Raw genomic sequence first — 15,590 nt, forward strand, 5'->3', positions numbered from 1 at the left:
GAGACTATCGTGCTGATAACGTGTTATAAAACTAGAATAATAAGAGGATGAGAAGTACCACTGTAATATTGGGAGTGGAATTATATTTCTCTTTGTGGTGTTTACACTGACAGAATTTCTCCTCAGATAGACTTCACTCTTTCTCTTCTCTCTGACTCTCACTCTATTCTCTTCTCTCATTCGTGTGTGTTTACAAGCAAATATAATGCCTATTTATAGGCAAAGCAAATGACTTTTAAGGGAGACATAAATATTCATTTATTCCATTTTTGACTTATTCTCTAGTTTTAACTTCGTACGAATTGCATTGAGAAGCTGGCGTCAACATATCAAGGGTATAATTGGAAGTAAAAAAAAAAAAAATTAATTGCAGAGGCGGGTTGCAAGATTGAAGCGTTCGTTCGAAGTCAAAAACCATATTACCAATTTACCAGATTTTCGTTTTCTTCTTTCATCTTCCGAGTCTTCTTCTCTTCTGCATCTCTGTGTTTCCTCGTCTGGAATAGTAATTTGCCAAAGAGAAGAAGAGACTTGATGGCGAACAGTAATCTCCCTCGAAGAATTATCAAGGTTCACTTCTAAACCCTCCGATCTCTCCATAAATTTAATTAATCTTTCATTTTCGGTTTTTGATTTTGCGCTTATGATTTGCCTGTGATTCTGATTCATTAGGAGACGCAGAGGCTTCTCAGTGAACCAGGTCTCTCTCTCTCTCTCTCTCTCTCTCTCTCTCTCGCACACACATATTATATATGTATTAAATTGTTGTTTAAACTTAAATTATGGTAATAATTTAGATATAGCTGTGGAGTTCTTAGGTTTACACTTTAATTGTTGTAATTTTGGATAATTATGGGTGCTTCCGTCCTTATGAGAAGTAGGTTCTAGATTTAATGTTAAACAAGAAAAAATGCCTTTTGTTAGGAGAGTTTCCTGGGCCTCTGTCTGGCAAATGAATTAACCACTTCTATTTTGAGTTCTGCATTAGTTAAAGGCAACTTAAGACCAAAACCGTAAATAGTAGGTATGGTTACTTTTTCGAATTACGGACACATGGAAACTGTGCATCCTTTTTGCCATAATAATTCAGGGGAAATACCTATGTATTGATTTGTGTCAAAGGATTCCCATTCACCTTATGTGTTTGATCCAACTGACTTAGATTTCAGATATGTATGTTTGATTTTTGGATTGTGTAGGTGTTCTCGTGAGTCATGACTACTGGTAGTCCCTTTTGTGAGCATAGTATGACAGCACCCTTTTAACTTTTAAGGCTTACCTTGGCCTCTAAGTTTGGGTACCCTATGTCAACCTTGTCATCACTATGCTATGATTCATATTCTCTTTCTTACAATCTCCCTCGTATGGTAGTAGTGAACTTCATATACATGTTAAAAGTGTCTAGAAATGATGGAATAATATTAATTAAGCCTTCTAGTTTAGGGTTGTGAATTTATGGTACCTTGACATTCAAATTTCAAAGTTTCTGTGATGATTTTTCATCAAATTAATGATATTGTTTTACAGCTCCGGGCATTAGTGCTTCTCCTTCAGAAGAAAACATGCGATATTTTAACGTAATGATTCTTGGTCCAGCTCAATCTCCTTATGAAGGTGATTAGGCACACATTATTTCTCTAATTTAATTTTTCCAGTGAAGGATTTTTCCCCTTTAATCTTCACCTTTTACTTTCTGTTTTATTGTGATGGAAACTGAAAGTTTGTTCTTCAATATGTCTGCTGATGTATTGCTATTTCTTCCTAATATTATCTAAACTTTAACTTGAAATTTCTGCATATGATAACCTTTAAATAGTATTTGTCTGCTTTTGTGAGTGATCATCACATGACTAATGTAAGTGATTGTCACAAGAACTAATTGCAACTCAAGAATTCATGAAATGTTTCTATAGATCCGTAGATTTTGGATTACATTTTCTTCTGGAATAAGGAGGGAATGTGTGGCTGTGACACAAGGATGATATGGCTAGTCTTTCCCTCTTCACTTGCCTTCCTTTTTCTTCTAATTGCTTTTCTTTAAACTCAAATTAAGGGTTTGTTTTAAAATAATGGAGTGTGTGCCGATGGATTCTATGAGGAAGAGAAAGTCTTTCTTCTTGGTTCAAAAGTTTTATTGATTGTTATACAGGTGATACTTATAAATTGTACTTATCGACTAGCCAGATATTAGTATTCCTTTTGTAATTCTCTTTACAAATTGCATTGGCCATTCTAATGCCACCAAATTTTCTGAAATCATAGTATGTACTTGCTTGCTGGGCAACCTTCTCTAACATGTTACTGTATCTGTATCAAACATAGCCATTAAAGAGTTACCTATCTTTATGCAATTGTACAACAAATTGTATCACTTTGTTTCTTAGATACTTAGGTTTATAATCACCTCATGGTATGCCATTTTCATATTCTTTTATATGTTGATTTACTTAGGTGGGGTTTTCAAGTTGGAATTGTTTTTGCCCGAAGAATATCCAATGGCACCTCCCAAGGTAAATATGTAATTGGGTGAAAAATAATATCATATGTTGATACTTGTGTTTTAATAGATGTTCATTATTAGTAATGTTGAAAGTTTCAGTCATGGGGTTCCTATTAATTCAGATGGTTGTCTAGTTTTGGGAAGTAAAACTGTTCCCTGACTTGCATCCCCCAACCTTTCCATTTTACAGTTAAGAGTTTTTACCCTTAGAATTCTTATTTATGTGATATTATTGATTTATGTATTTTTAATTTGAATAATATTTTGAAACATTTTCATCTTCATAATATTTGCTTGTGCTACCTCGAGATTCTAATAAAAGGTGTTTCATAGTCCATCATCTAGAATTTATAATAGGTGTGTGTGCGCCGATGCATGTTCCATGAACATATTAATTTATCGGCAAAACAAGTGTGGCCTTTTCTTCTTGGTGTTGGTATCTTTATGAGTTTGGGTATAGTTCTTTTCGAGCTTAAAAGATTGGACTGCTGCTGTATTTTAGATTCATTTATGTAATGTTAGGATGTTTTTACAAAACTGTTTCGCAGTTGTACTTGAGTAGTCAAGCATGTCCAATGACAACTTCTCCCTGTTTGAAATGTTCTTTTTATTTATGAAATCAGGTTCTTACACCAAATATAAAAATAATATGAAAGGGTTTTTTATGGTATAGGTTTGTAATATGCCAATGGTATTGGAAAACATACTTCTTGTGATCAAATTTGGTTTCGGCAGGTCACTTCCATTAATTTGTACAATGTACAGCTTTTGTATAAAAAACAGTTACTTTATTGTCAGCAAATATATATGTATGTTCTCTATTATGTTCTTACAGTGAACTTTTCCAGTTGCCAAGTTGACCTGTGCACGTAGCCCCATATGCTTTGTGGATGGATTCATGCAAAACGTTATTAAATTTGGGAATATGAAAGTAGACTTGAGTGTCCAAGTTCTGGTTTATCTAATAACTTTACTGAAACTGATACTTTACATATCTTCTAACCTTCAGTTGCTGAGTTTCATGCTTTTGGCCTATAGACATTTTATTTGTGATTGAAATTTTGTAAAGAGGAAGTTGGTTTTGGTTCCATAAAAATATTGCTCTCTTAGCACTACGTCAGCTCACCTTAGGTGTTTTGGTAATGTCAAATGCTGAACAGTGTCTTGTCCTCTATTATTCTTTTTCCCCTTGACAGGTTCGTTTCCTCACCAAAATATATCATCCCAACATTGATAAGGCAAGTAGCTTTCTCCTTTCACTCCTTTCACTCCTTTCCATTGTTTCAACTCTGATGTTTCTTAGTAGGAAGGATTTTCTTTTGGCAGCTTGGGAGGATATGCCTTGATATCCTGAAGGACAAATGGAGTCCAGCCCTCCAAATCCGAACAGTATTGCTGAGGTGACATTTTGCATTACCAGAATACAACATTTCAGCTCTGTTCTGAAATGGGATCTCACAGAAGTTAATTCTCACAATAAATTAAAATATGTTATCTCTGTATTCTCATGTTCCTGTGTCATGATATATAAAGTGACTAGTAACACAATTTTATTATGTTTCACTGGATCAGCATCCAAGCACTTCTGAGTGCTCCAAACCCGGATGATCCACTTTCCGAGAACATTGCAAAGCACTGGAAGACAAATGAAGCAGAAGCTGTTGAAACAGGTATTATCAATTATGTTCCACTTCTCGAGTTTGGTTTATATTGGGATATTAGCCCCGTGTAATTTTAAAAGTTTCGTGGCTAACGGCAGCAGAGGCTTATCAAATCTGTCACTTTGTACAGAGCTTCGAAATTTTTCTCTATTTCATCCTTTTGTCATTTTACTCTATTTGTTGAACATAAATTCCGTACCTTTAACCTGTATTTGCAGAATACTTTTGTTACGTGTAGTAATTCTTTTTTCCCTTGAATTATGCAGCAAAGGAGTGGACCCGTTTGTATGCAAGTGGTGAATAATGACGAGAGCTTATTGCTCAGAATTTCATTTTTCGATTGCATGTTGAACAAAATGTATGCCTTTAGTCTTATAACATATGTACTACTAAACATGGAGATTTTCAAGCCCATCAGTCCTTGTTGATAATCACTTTCATTCTCCTCAAAGGCTAGCTTAAACTTTGTACGACCATAATGCCAAGGTAGATCTCAATTGCTATTTTTTGAATCATGGGTTTCAAAATGTGTTGGTTGTTGCCAATGTTGATTAGTATCTCAATTATACCGTAAGTTCTTTGTTTTGAAAAAACAACATTTGGTTTCTGAGGCCGATGACAGATTGTGATTGATATTTTCTGAAGCGTTTAGGGTTTTTCTTTTTCTTCTGGTTATTAGGAAATGAATTTTTGTCAATTTGTTTGTACTAAGGTGCTCAAATGAAAATACCAAGCTGGCAAAGTATATTATCTCGTCCATTGAGTGGATGCACTGTTGCGCGCGTTTTGTCTAGGCGCCATGGCAGAGCTATTGCTGGGTGGTGCCTCTGGTGATGATATTTGGTAACAGTGGTGGTGGTGGCGGTGATGGCGATGGTTGTGTAGCTTGTGGCCCTGGGGAGAACAGGCTCTAGTGGTTTGCTCTTTTTTTCCCACAAAGTCTTTCCAAACACGTCTTTCCACCACAACTTCAAAAGTAGAATTGCCGTTCATGCACAGGTTACCGTTCTTCTAAATTCCATTGGCTAGTTAAATTGGAATGAATATGATGGCAAATTTTATTGGAGTTCATATTCTTCAGATCCACTAATGGCACGCGTTTTGTTAGAGTTAAAACCCATGGAGCAAGTTGTATTGGGTTCGTCACTAGATTCTATAGATTTAAGAACCTCCAATCCATCCTTCAAATAGTAATAATTTGATATGATTATTATAGCCCCTCGAACTTTTTATTTGGAAGTGAAACTGATTGGATCAGTACCTCTTTTTACCCATGCAGAAACTGTGGAAATAAAATAAAAGATCCCATAACCTAAGTCCCTAGCAAGATTCATATCTATTTTCATGATTTTTTTTTTTTTTAAAAAAAAAAAAAAAAAAGCTATTAGACCTTTTGTTTGTTGAAGTATTTGGCCCCAATAAGTTTGAAGTTACAGGGAGGAATTGAACTCTTGTCCTTCAACGAATGATCCCTTCCACTTGTAGAGTCAATGATTCCAATATTGAACTCAAGGGAAAAGAACTTAGGTGTATAGGTAGTTGCAGGAGTAATGGTGTTTCTTTAAGGCATCTGGTTGATATGGTGACAAAATTGCACTCAAGCCACGAATAGAATTTTCGTAAGTGTATAAAGGAGATGATGGTGGTTGAAAATGAGTAGGGGTGAGCATTTAAACCAATGAATTGGTGAAGCGAGCCGAACTGGATTCAAAAAAATTGAAAATAAACTGTGATGACCAAAAAAGTTAACCTAGGCTCAGAAACCGAATTGAATCATTTTGGATCAGTTCCTGTTCTGATTCTTGCTTTGGGAAAATCGATCCAAAATAAAACGAACTGGTTATGTTAAGTTTACTCATTAATTTATATCCAAATTTATTAGTAAGCTTAATTAATATTTTTTTTAAACATTAGTAACCTTAAGTAATATTTGGATATACCTTAACCCAAGTGATACCCAAATGTCTTAGTCCCAATTTATACCCAACTAAATAACAACTCGAGACCTATTTCTTTCTCTTTTCGGTGAACCATAGCCATTCTTCTTGTTGCGCCGTCATCTTTCCCTCTTTTTCACGTATTTATTTATCTCTCTCTCTCTCTCTCTCTCTCTCTCTCTCTCTCTCTCTCTCTCTCTCTCTCTCTTTTATCTCTTCATCTATTTCTCTCTTATTCACCTCTTCCTCTTTTTCTCTTCTTCCACACCGAAAATCGGCCAAACCAAACCATAATTGTATAGATCTAGTTTGTTTATGTTCCTCTAGACACTTGTATGAAAACCAAATCAAATCAAACTTTGTTTGTTTTGGTTTCGATTCTGATTCGAGAGATCAACCGGACCAAACCAAATGATGCTCACCCTAATAATGAGTTAATGAGATGAATGTTATGAACTCAAGTGAAGAATGATGGCTGAGTACCAATTATGAGAACTTGTAAAAACTTTTGGCATGAGAGAATTATCCATATAAACAATATATGTGCTCATCATTGTTATTAAGAAATGGGAATGAGCAATTTCTTGATTAATAAATTTTGGAGGGAGTCTAGGTTTCTAGGACTACCTAGAATACGCTAGGAGATAAATCTCTTTGACGTCGGCTGTGTAGGCTATGTACAAGGTTTAAGGTGGTTCCAGTTCATGTCAAGACTGCAGAGTGCTGGTACAAACGCTTGGGTGGCTCTAGTTTGGGTGTGCAACACTACTGTGCTTGATGGAAAAAATGGTGACAGATTTTGCTAATCGTTTTGCCCAAACGGCGGAGGAGCAAAAGGAGGTGGTGGTCGAACAAGGTTTAGTGCATAAGTTGAGGACCTCCAACTTCCTTCTCATCGGCAAATTGCTTACACATAAGGCGTTCAATCCGGAGGCCTTCATGCTCACGATGACTGCTTTATGGCGACCCAAGGTGAGAGTTCAAATTGGGAGGCTGGAGGAAAACTTGTTCATGTTCTCATTCTTGACAAAGGAAGACAGACTGCGGATACTGGGTGGAGGTCCATGGACTTTCAACCATTTCCTTGTGGTTTTAGCAGAGGCCGATGGCATATATGGTTCAACCTTCTAGAATTCCGTTGATTAAGTAGGAATTTTAGGTCCAGCTACAGGGGCTCCCTCCTGCGTTCATGACGCGGATCATGGGAAGACAGATTGGGGAGGTGCTGGGGGACCATATCACCTCTTATCAAAGTAAACGGGGCGGTCTGTGCAGGAAGCTATTTACGTGTCCAGGTGGCGCTGGATGTGACCAAACCACTTCGGTGATGTCTGACTGTTCAGTTGGGTGATGGTATAGATGAGGTTGTAAGAGTGGAGATTCGATACGAAAAACTTCCACATACTTGCTACCTATGTGGCAGATTGGATCACATGGAAAAGGAGTGCTCTAAATATACAGGTGAGGAATTGACGGATCTTGACAAACCATATGGCAAGTGGTTTCAGGAAGATGTGTTTGGGCTAGATTACCGTCGACTGCCAAGACACCGGTTTGGTTTGGCCTCTAAGCCATGGTCCATGCGTACTCCAGCAACGGTCAAGGATTAGGAGCAAGACGAGGAAGAGATGGCGGTTGGTGCAAGACGGCGGCGTGGTGAGGAGGCTAGGGCTGACGTGGACAAGAATCAAGAGGATTCGCAACTGCCACAATTTATGGTGGGGTGTGCGGTTACTGATGTCATTATGTCAGATGCGGAAATCCCATTATTGGAGGCTGCTGAGGGGACTCAATTCCCTCTTCCAGATTTGAATATAACGCTTGAAGTTAATGCTGATGATGAATCAAAGGATTCAAGGGCCATCTTTCCATATGAGGAGAATTCAATAAGGGGAGCTGCTAGGACATTAAAACCGACTCGGCAGTTACATGAGGAAGGTTTTTTCTATGTCTACCACGTGCTCCAACTTCTTTGGGCTTGTCACAAAGGAACATGGGCCACGGATGGAGGATGTGGGCCAAGATGACCCGTTTGGTCTAGGGCCAATTATTCAACAGATATCGTTGGAAGCCAAGAGGAAATCCCGACATAGAATAAAGAAGCAAAGGAGTATGCACAAGTGGGAACCAAGACCAGAAGGAGAAGTAAATTACAACGGCAAACGAGGCCTGCGAGGGGTTAGGGTTTTTGAGACATTACCTGATCCAAAAAAAACGTTGCTTATCTTTTGGTTCTTCTGTATGGCAACAAGAAACGGTGGAGGCTGACGAGCATCAGCCCTGCCAGGCTCAATGGATCTACTAAGCTGGAATTGCCAAAGGCTTGGGAACCGTTGGATAGTTGAAGCATTACGGTGTCTTATCCGTAATGAGGATCCAAAACTTGTGTTTCTATGTGAAATACACTGCTCACGAAGTGCTATGGAAAAGATTCGTGTAAAATTGGGCTTCCGACAGAGTATAGTAGTAGACAGTCACGGGGGGCATCTGGAGGGGTATGTTTGATGTGGACGGAGGAGGTCACAGCTCGTTCTTTTGGTACAAACCATATGACACTGAGGTGGAGATTCTTGGAGTACAAGGTAAATGGCGGTTGACATGATTTTATGGGTGTCCAGTTACTTGGGAGCGCCATTGATCATGGGATTTATTGAGAAGATTAGGAGCGACAAATTATTTGCCTTAGCTATGTTGTGGTGATTTCAACGAGATTTTAAGAGCTGATGAAAAGCTTGGTGGGAGAATGAGGAGAGAGGGATAGATGCTTAGAATTCGACAAGCTGTTGATACTTGCGGATTTAAAGACTTGGGTTACACAGGGCCAAAGTATACATGGTGGCGAAATAATCCAATGGAAATTCGTATACGCCTTGATCACGCATTGGCTATAGCAGATTGATGCTCTCGTTTTCTTGGTACAAAGGTCATTCATTTAAATCCTACCAAGTCTGATCACTTTGCCCTTTAAAGTAATAATTAGTGAAAAGATGTTATTGAATGGGCGACAGAAGAAGTTATTCCGCTTTGAGGAGATGTGGGCTGAACATGTAAATTGCATGCAAATAATCCAAGATGGTTGGCAACGTACTTGTAGAGGCTCTGCACCATTTACAACTATGGAAAAGCTTAAATGCACTTGTCACCAATTATTGGGCTGGAGTGAGTGCAATTTTGGCCACCTGTCAAACCAAATTAAAATTACACGGGAGAAATTGGCTGAGTTACTAGAAGCACTGCCATCACATCATACAGTGGAGCTACGAAATGAGCTTACGAAGTAGCTTGATTCTCTAATGGAAAAAATGAGGTGTATTGGCGACAACGCTCAAGAGCCACTTGGTTGAAAGCGGGAGATCGCAATTCAAAATTCTTCCATTACAAAGCCTCTAGCCGCCGAAGAAGAAACACTATCTCAGCGCTTGAAGATGAGCATGGACATTAGCAGACAACAGAGCAAGGTTTAACACAAACTGTGGTTAATTATTTCCAGCACTTGTTTTCTTCCACATGGTCTTTCGAATATACAGAAGTAGTGGATGATGTAAGGGGGCGTGTCACAGAGGAGATGAACCAGGCTCTGTCGGCAGAGTTTACTCCAGAAGAAATTAAATTTGCACTTTTTCCAAATGCACCCATCTAAGGCACCAAGCCCAGACGGCTTCTCTCCTTTTTTCTATCAAAAATATTGGCAGATTGTAGGTGAGGATATGGTGGCGGCAGTCTTGCACTTCTTCAAAACGGGCAGATTACTAAAGAAGATAAATTTCACACATGTGGCCCTCATCCCTAAAGTCCATGAACCGAAGAACATGATGCAATTACGTCCCATCAGTCTATGTAACGTCCTTTATAAGATTGGGGCGAAAGTGCTCGTCACCTACCTAAAAGCAATCCTTCCTGCTCTGATTAGTGATACTCAAAGTGCTTTTGTTCCAGGCCATGCAATCTCAGACAATTCAATAGTGGCTTTTGAATTGCTACACACGATGCATAAGAAAAATCAAGGACGACAAGGGTATCTGGCTCTCAAGATTGACATGAGTAAAGCATATGATCGGGTAGAGTGGAGTTTTCTGGAGCCCCTAATGAAAGGAATGGGTTTTTCCCCACAATGGATCCAATTAATCATGGAGTGCGTGACGACGGTTTCGTATTGTTTCATGTTGAATGAAAATCCAGTTGGTTATGTAATTCCACAGAGAGGACTGAGACAAGGTGACCCCATTTCACCATATTTATTCTTACTATGCGTTGAGGCTCTCTCAAGTCTTATTTTGCAGGCGAAACGATGTAATTTACTTCATGGAGTAAATCTATACCGAGGGGCTCCGTCTGTTAGCCACCTTTTTTTTGGTTGACGACAGCTTCTTGTTCTTACGGGTCAACTGACAGGACTATGAACAACTGAGCATTATTTTCCAAAAATATGAAATGGTGTCAGGCCAGAAAATACCCTTGGAGAATAGTTGTGTCTCCTTCAACAATAATATGGACCGTACTGATCAAGATAACCTAGCTGCAGTTCTGGGAGTTAAGAGGGTTGACCAGCATGATGTTTACTTGGGGTTGCCTACTCATGTGGGAAGATCAAGAAGGCAATGTTTCAACTCTCTTAAGGAACGCATTTGGAAGAAAATACAAGGTTGGAAGGCAAAATTTTAAGCTTTGCAGGGAAAGAAATTCTCCTAAAAGTGGTGGCACAAGCTGTGCCTATTTATATGATGAATTGCTTCCTCATCCCTAAATGTCTATGTAACGAAATTCAACAAGTGATGGCTTGCTACTAGTGGGATGAGCAAGATGGCCAACGAAAAATACACTAGCTCAGCTGGAACAAATTATGCTTGCACAAATAGGAGGGTGGGCTTGGTTTCCGTAATCTATATGCCTTTAATATGGCGCTCTTGGCAAAACAGTTATGGCGCTTGATTCAAACCCCAAACGCTTTAGTGGCAAGCATCCTAAAAGCCCGTTACTTCAAGAATTGCTCTATATTAGAGGCACAAATCGGACACTCCCCATCCTATATTTGGCAAAGCTTATGCAAAGCACATGTCCTTATTGAACAGGGATCTCGATGGCGAATCGGGAATGGCCACAGTGTGCGTATATGGGGAGACCGATGGCTCCCTAATTCTGAATCTTTCCAAGTTTCCTCACCACAAGCAGAGGGGTTTGAGGAGGCAAAAGTGAACTCTCTTATTAATCCAGTCACTATGCAGTGGAGGGAGGACCTTTTGCAAGCTTGGTTCTCGCCCGAGGAAGTGAATTGCATTCGAAACATCCCTTTAAGCTTTAGACACCCACCAGACACCTTGATTTGGCACTTTGAGAGAGGTGGTCAGTACACAGTTGCTCGTCGGGTTTTGCTCCAGCAAGACGGGGACGACACCAACACGAATGGAGGACTCATTGTAGCTTTTGAACATGTCTGGAAGAAGATTTGGAAAGCCGGGTACCACCAAAGGTTTGTATATTCATCTGGCGCGCTCTCTTGAATATTTTACCCACCAAGGATAATTTGATTCATCGCGTTATCTCTGAATTGGGAGGCTATGTTTTTTGTGGGGCTGATGAAACTGTGGCCCATTTGCTTCTCCGATGCGGGCACACTTTAATACTGATGCCACAGAGGAGTTCAAGATGTGGTTCCAAGGGTTTGCTACAGACCACCCACTTCATGTGCTAGAGAAAGTCATGGTGTGCTTGTGGATGCTATGGTATGAGTGCAATCAAATGGCCTAGGCAGGACGTCAATGGAGTGCAACAGAAATTGTTAGTGGAGCAATGCACTGTTTGCAAGAGTTTCAGGAAGTACACCCCGGTCCCAAGACCCATACCTCACGTGCCATAGCTAAATGGGTGTGGCCACCACTTGGAGCTATTAAAATAAATGTGAATGGAGTGTTTCATGGTGAATCCAGTTTTGGTGGGGTTGGTTTGGTGGTTCGTAATTCTACAGATTCCATTCTTGCAAGCAAGTTGGTTGTGCTAAATGGGATATCAAATCCCATGCATGCCAAGCTGGTTGCATTAAGAGAAGGCTTAATCTATGCTGCCAAGTGGTCCAATCTGGAGTGTCATATAGAAGAGGATTCTCAAGGCGCTTTACACTCAATACAACGGGGCCAAACTGATCTGTCCCATCTTGGTTGCCTAACTGAGGATTGTCAAACACTTTTGGCCAGCCAAGAGTGTGTTTATTTGAGGGTTACAGAGAGGAGTGCAAATGGGGTTGCAACACGGTTGGCTCGCTATGCTTTACACTTTCAGGGAGTGGCAGAATGGGTTACTGATCCCTCATATTTTCTACAAGATGTTTTGTTCATTGATGCAATGTCATTTTCTTGTTGTGTACGTTATCGGCATATGTGGTACTCTTTCCTACCCCGGGGTTTTTCCCTTGTGGTTTTCTCTGGGAAGGTTTTAACGAGACCACGCATTACATGCCTTTTATTCCCTCCTTCTAATGGAATGAATTCAACCTTTTCAAAAAGAAATGGGAACGAGCAAAAAGATCGAAAAAAAACAAATTGAATATAATAGGAAAATCATATATGAACTTCATTATTATCCAAACCAACATTGCTTAGATGAATGAGTTTGTCATCTGCCACTGGGTGGTAATTATGTTATTTAGTTGATGACTTTGATGTTATATGATACTTTAACTAAATTCTTAAACATAATTGCAATTGAAAAGCCCACCTCTAGTCTAGTTATAGAAAAATATTTAATCATCTCTTTTACTTTAAGAGTTTAATTAGGGTAAACGTCCCTCAAATTGTAATCGAGTTTCATTTTGATTTTTCAATTATATTTTGTCTATTCCATCAAATTTATGTTAATTTTGATGGTAAATTAATAATGTCATCTTACATAAACAAAAACACACAACTACATAAAAAGAGGTAAAAAAAATAATCTCAGAATTTAAGTTTTGTTAGATTACAATCTTTGATAAATAACGGTTTTTTTTTTCACATATGGTACAATTGAGATTCACAAAATTATCACATTTAGTTATTTATAATTTTTTGTGATATGATAATCCTTAACGTTACTCCCTATACATTTAAGTTGATCCTTACCGTCAAGTTTCGTTAAAAATTCTATTAAAATGCTGATGTGATTTTTTTTTTTTTTTTTTCACATGAGAGCATATTCATATCGTATTTACTGATATGGCGCCAATTAGAAAAACATAATTAAAACTAGAATTCGTTGACATCCCGTTTTGGAATTTGGCTCCTTCCACTCCCCGCCCAAACTTTCCTCATTTCGTACTCTTGCCAGTTTGGCTCGCACTCTCCTCCTACTGAAGACCCGCCAACTTTTTTTCAACCCTCTCTCATTCTCACACTTTGGCACTTGCCAGATGTCATCTCAAAATTTTGAAAATCCCCCAATTAAAGAGCAAAGCTGCCATGAAATTTTTAACCAAACTCAATTTTCACCAACAAAATATTATGAAAAATTCAAATTTCACCGAATATTTTGACGTGAAGAAAAACAAACATAAAAAATAAAATTAATAAATAACAAAATAAATAAAATAAATTTCAAAACTCCCTCCAAAATAGAATTAGAACCCATCATCGCCCAAACATTACAAATACCTCACTCCCTCCGCTCTTGCCCCAAACCCACCTCCTCCATCTCTCACACAACAATACCAACTTTCTCAATTCTCAGAAATTTCCTCTGTCCCGAAGTTGTTATCAATGGAGGCCATTGCTTGCCGCGACCACAGCAACAAAGAGAATCTCCCTCCTTCCTCTTCCATGGCAAATCTGACGAACCCAGTTCCCGAAAATGGGTCTTCTTCCAAGAAATGTAATAAGAAGACGAGATTAAGGAGGAAGCCTCTTGCTGATATAACCAATCTCTACATTTACGGCAATCAATCAAGTTTCGGCCTTTCGGGTCATCTACCAAGCGCAACTCTTCCCTTCTCTTCCTCTTCTTCCTCTGTCTCTGGCTCTGGCTCTGCATCAAATTCTCGGAAAAGAAAATCAACCCAGAAGGATAATACAAATTCTAGTAAAGTCAACAGCTCCAACTCCAAGTCTCTGAGGATGGGTTTCAGATAATTTTTCTTATTTTCTTCCTTTATTGTTTCTGTAATTTCTAATTGTAATGTTTTGGGGTTGGTTCCTCGTCAATCTCATCGTAGATACAAATTCATACCAATCAAAAAAAGAAAAAGAAAAATACAGATTTTTTCTCTTTTAACTCTCTTAGTTTGTGGTTCATTGTAATTTTCAATACAAGAATCATCTTTTATGTATGGATATTAGTGTAGAATTGTTCTCAGTTAGAAAAAAATTATAACTTCTTGAGTTAACTACACAAAACCCCCAAATTTGGGGTTGCATTTTAAATTGATAAGCGGTAATGAGTTTGTCAGTTTGTTCGTTAAATGATTACGTGACAAAAGCCGGTCTAACTTTTTACGCTTATGTTCATTTTAGGTACGGTAAAAACAATTAAAAAGAAAATAACAAAAAATATTAAAACTATCTTACAGTTTAAACCCACCCACGACAGCTTAAAATTTGAGTTTCTGTGATAATAAATAAGAAATTTTAAAAAAAAAGAAAAGAAAAAAGAGTCTTATCTTTCACAAGAAGAAAGATGTGTAGAAAAAAAAAAATTGAACACATTTTCAATTAAATCGTCAAATAACCCAATCGTATATCCATTATGACTACACGGTACACCAAATGAAATGAACAAGTACTTAAATTTTCTTAGGTGTTGAATATAGGGTGTAGAGTTTTTTCAAGTTTAGAAAAGGGATGATCAAAGTCACAATTTTCCAAAGCTTCCAAACCCTAGACCATGAATGTGAATGCTTCTTAAAGCCGGGCATGCTGACTTGTCCCTTGCCTTTATTTGTGACATGAGCATGATCACATTTGATGATGGCCCAAATCAATTATTAAAATAAAATAACATAACATAACATTTGGTTTTGGGATTTGGGATTTGGCTCCTTCAATCCGCGCCTAAAGTTTCTACTTTTGTAAACTTTGTCATCTTCCACAGTTGCCACCTCAAAATTTCAGTGAAAAACAAAAGTCAATTGCCAACTCCCTCCTTTCTTGAAAACAAAATTCAAAACCCCAAAATTTAACCTAAGAATACAAAGAAGAAGAAGAAAAAACAACCCGAGATTCAAATATCCTTCCAAAATAGAATTAGAATTTAGAACCCAATCGCATGAACATGATAAATACCTCACTCCTTCCCTGCTGCTGCCTCAACTCCCTCAAAGTTTTTATTATTCATGGAGGAGGTCGTTGGTTGCCGTGGCCACAGCAACAAAGAGAACGTGATCCCTCCTTTCTCTGCAAGGGCAAAGCTCACCAACCCGGTTCCCGGAAACGGGTCATCTTTCAAGAAATGCGATAAGAAGATGAGATTAAGGAGGAAATTTATAAGCAGCCATGGTAAAAGTTAAGATAAAAATTCCAATTTCCTTATATG

General features: G+C 38.4%; 1 protein-coding gene across 2 annotated transcripts; it reads left to right on the forward strand.

Moving 5' to 3' along the window:
• Positions 1-328: 328 nt before the first annotated feature.
• LOC117622439 (ubiquitin-conjugating enzyme E2 36-like) lies at positions 329-4,676 on the forward strand. Of its 2 annotated transcripts, XM_034353107.1 has the most exons (8): positions 329-570; positions 673-700; positions 1,528-1,614; positions 2,452-2,510; positions 3,697-3,738; positions 3,827-3,900; positions 4,073-4,170; positions 4,428-4,676. In XM_034353107.1, the coding sequence occupies exons 1-8, from the start codon at positions 535-537 to the stop codon at positions 4,463-4,465; spliced, it is 462 nt and encodes a 153-aa protein (XP_034208998.1). In that variant the 5' UTR covers positions 329-534; the 3' UTR covers positions 4,466-4,676. The 2 variants fall into 2 exon arrangements, with proteins under 2 accessions (XP_034208998.1, XP_034209000.1); XM_034353109.1 differs by lacking the exon at positions 1,528-1,614 and having other exon boundaries at positions 354-570.
• Positions 4,677-15,590: the final 10,914 nt, after the last annotated feature.

Source organism: Prunus dulcis, chromosome 3, assembly GCF_902201215.1.
Source record: "Prunus dulcis chromosome 3, ALMONDv2, whole genome shotgun sequence".
Taxonomy (NCBI): Eukaryota; Viridiplantae; Streptophyta; class Magnoliopsida; order Rosales; family Rosaceae; genus Prunus; species Prunus dulcis.

Bases quoted from the DNA above. Each gene is read 5' to 3' on its own strand.
- LOC117622439 (XM_034353107.1), top strand. From the start codon at position 535: ATGGCGAACAGTAATCTCCCTCGAAGAATTATCAAG. The intron at 701-1,527 runs GTCTCTCTCTCT...ATTGTTTTACAG, and splicing joins GAGGCTTCTCAGTGAACCAG to CTCCGGGCATTAGTGCTTCT. The intron at 4,171-4,427 runs GTATTATCAATT...TGAATTATGCAG, and splicing joins AGCAGAAGCTGTTGAAACAG to CAAAGGAGTGGACCCGTTTG.